The sequence below is a fragment of the Lottia gigantea genome, assembly GCF_000327385.1.
Source record: "Lottia gigantea unplaced genomic scaffold LOTGIsca_46, whole genome shotgun sequence".
Lineage (NCBI taxonomy): Eukaryota > Metazoa > Mollusca > Gastropoda > Lottiidae > Lottia > Lottia gigantea.
Genome location: NW_008709614.1, coordinates 425867 through 428877, shown reverse-complemented (window position 1 = coordinate 428877; position 3011 = coordinate 425867). Strand labels below are relative to the sequence as shown.

Sequence of the window (3011 nt, the reverse complement as noted above, 5' to 3'; positions counted from 1 at the left end):
TGTTTCATGACTTTTAGCAATTAATCACGCTACGTACCTTATTTTGTCAGTCACTATTTTTTTTTAATCGTGGTTCTTTGAAGGAATTGTCACTAGTTATAATGAATTGATATTAAAGATAAATACTAAGAGAAGTTATTTATACCACCCGGTATCCATACAACGTGTTTTTCTAGACTTATTTATAGATCAAACATTGTACACGAAAATAGGTGACGCATTCTGCTGCCGAGTTGGTTGCTCATGAAATATGGGTCAAAGTGAAGGATTCATTAAGAAAATCGAAATAAACCAATTTCTATTATTTTGTAGAATATCCGAGGAAACATCTAAGACATAAAAATTTTTTTTCGTTTGTTTAACTTTGACGAAATTCGGTGTTGAATCCTTATATCCACGAAAATAGGTTACATCACTGTTCGTTGCCTGACACGATACACGTTTATCAAATTTGTATATCAAATTGAACAGCCAAAAGGACAAGATAAATTCTGTCCGGAATTCAAAGCTTGTCTGGAAGAGGCTTTATAATTTAATATATGTTAATATGTCCTTGTCCATGGATCGCAGTCGAAACTTCATCCAATTTTGAAAGAAATTAGTTTATACATTTAGGTATGCGTAGGAAAAGGGTGATATGAGGGAAAGGGTGTTCCCCAATGCATAAATGAGAGAAAAGTACGAGTTCGAATTTGGCAGATTTTCAATTGCATTGTAACTGTTTTTGAGTTATTTCCCTTCAAAAGTGGTGAGCGTAATAGATGAAACTTAATTTGCATATTATGCATATATCTAATGTTTGGAATGAGTACGATGTTCAGTGATTTATGTACTTATCATTTCTCTTCTACAAAAAACACTTCTAAGGTATACATGTGCATGTACTACAGAATGTTTACTCAAATTAAAGTATCAGAATTTGTATTTTTTACCCTTACCATGTTAGTATGCTAAGCAACACACAAGACAGTGTCAATATAAACCGTACTGCTTTTGAATTTAGTTTTCCTCACCTAAAAGTCTCCCACCCTTCAGTAGCCTATTATTTAAAGGTATTAAGAAAAACGCATGTGAATGTTGTCGAGACAACCAGTCTTCTATTTGTAATTGCAATCAGGTTATTTATCACGAGATAATCTGGCTTAATTATTTAATCCAAGGTTACTAGGGATTGATAGAAACCACTGTTGGACGCCAATATTTGTTTCACTTTGTAACTTCTCATTCCACTATAAAAATGAGAATCGTTAGCAAGTAGTCATTAAGCAATCATTCTTCTCATAACAGAAAAAAGAACTCTGAAAGCATAAAGGTAAGGTTTTGTTATAATCAAGTATGTATTGTGAACACCCCTAGGCTAGAACATGCTATTAATTCAACTCGGTTTTCCCGGTCATTAATGCAGTTTAGAAAAGCAGTTAGTCTAGGATTGGTTCATATACACCAAGAGCACAAGATTTAGCTCAAATAGATCAAAATAACGCCTATCAAGTCTGTGACATGAACACTCCATTTTTTTTTCAAAATTATATCTGTATCCTTTCAGAACCACAATGTCTAACACAAAGGCTGTTATTAAAAATGCTGATATGGCAGAAGATATGCAACAGGACGCTATCGATGTGACGTCACAAGCCTTAGAGAAATTCAACGTAGAAAAAGATATCGCAGCCTTCGTAAAGAAAGAATTCGACAAAAAATACAACCCAACATGGCACTGTATCGTAGGACGAAATTTTGGATCGTACGTCACCCATGAAACGAAAAACTTCATCTACTTTTATTCGGGTCAAGTTGCAGTGTTATTGTTCAAATCTGGTTAATTTTCATTGTGTAACTCGTGTGTTTCGTAAAATTCGAACAACGAAATGAACTCAGCAAATTATTTATACACATTTAAGTTATTAATGTTGATCTAAATTTTGTTTGAACTCTCTACGATATTGATATTTTGAACACTATTTTAACAGTAAAAATATTTTGTTTTTGTAAATTTTGTTTATAAAGTCGATATTTATATAATGTTGTTATTTTCTAGAACAGGATCGCCTTTCAGCATACAATGGGTCCACATCAACAAGGACACATGTTATTGTGATAATGTTGTATATATTATTTATAAATACATTTTTCATCAATAAATTGTGTAATAATGTATTTCTCATGCATACAAATTCTGAATTCAAAAACTTTTTATGGTTGACAAATGATGAGGACACAGCTCTTAAAGAAGAGATTCTTTTTGGCCAGCGAGCTGTCCAGAAACTAAATATCCAAGCAATGTCTTTTTCGCGAAGGTGAAAGGATTTGATGGGTTCATGGTAAATCAGTAGTTGTAACTATACAAAACCCATTAGTATATGGAATGTTACTATAATTGGGTGCATGACTCATTACTATTGAGTCGCAATCTGATTGCATGTGTGATTCAATTTCGCGTACATTTTCCTGAAATATGAAAGAAACACATACAATTATTATTGATAGTCTCGATGCAAACCCATTGCCGTGATTATACTGATACAAAGAAAAATTTGTCATTTGGAAAACTGTATTCCGGCATTGCACAACAGGTTCCGATCCTATAATTGCCCTGTCACACCTTAACGTATAGCATAATAAGTTATATAGCTATTATACCCATATGTCGATATATGTTTGGAACCGTCAGCTGAAAGTTTATCGTTCGGATGGAGGAACACTCACAGTAACTCATTGTCAGAGAAGTCAGCTAAGCCATAATCGATGAATAAATGGAGGTGATGGTTTGTTCCACCACCCCTGATGAATGGTGTTCTATTGCTGACAGATTCTTAGAAACGCCCCTCCTCACCCCCCCCCAGTCATGTGGCGCACTCAATGGGAAACACATCGCCTGTCAATGTCCTCCAAAGAGTGGATCCATGTACTTCAACAGTTCAACTACAAAGGAATCTCAACTTGTAGATGCTGACTAAAGTTTACGTTGGAGAGATGGCGAGGATGGAGATGGCGGTGAGTGGGATGGTGAT

At 34.6% G+C, this 3011-nt stretch overlaps 1 protein-coding gene across 1 annotated transcript; it reads left to right on the top strand.

Annotated features, from left to right (window-relative positions):
* The first annotated feature begins 1174 nt into the window (after positions 1–1174).
* On the top strand, positions 1175–2179 carry LOTGIDRAFT_218336 (hypothetical protein). The gene is made up of 2 exons (XM_009061103.1): positions 1175–1312; positions 1547–2179. Exon 2 carries the CDS (start codon positions 1554–1556, stop codon positions 1821–1823), a length of 270 nt encoding a protein of 89 aa, XP_009059351.1. The 5' UTR covers positions 1175–1312; positions 1547–1553; the 3' UTR covers positions 1824–2179.
* The last annotated feature ends 832 nt before the right edge of the window (positions 2180–3011 follow it).

Excerpts from the sequence above, each read along its gene's own strand:
- LOTGIDRAFT_218336 (XM_009061103.1), top strand. The coding sequence starts at position 1,554 with ATGTCTAACACAAAGGCTGTTATTAAAAATGCTGATATGGCAGAAGAT.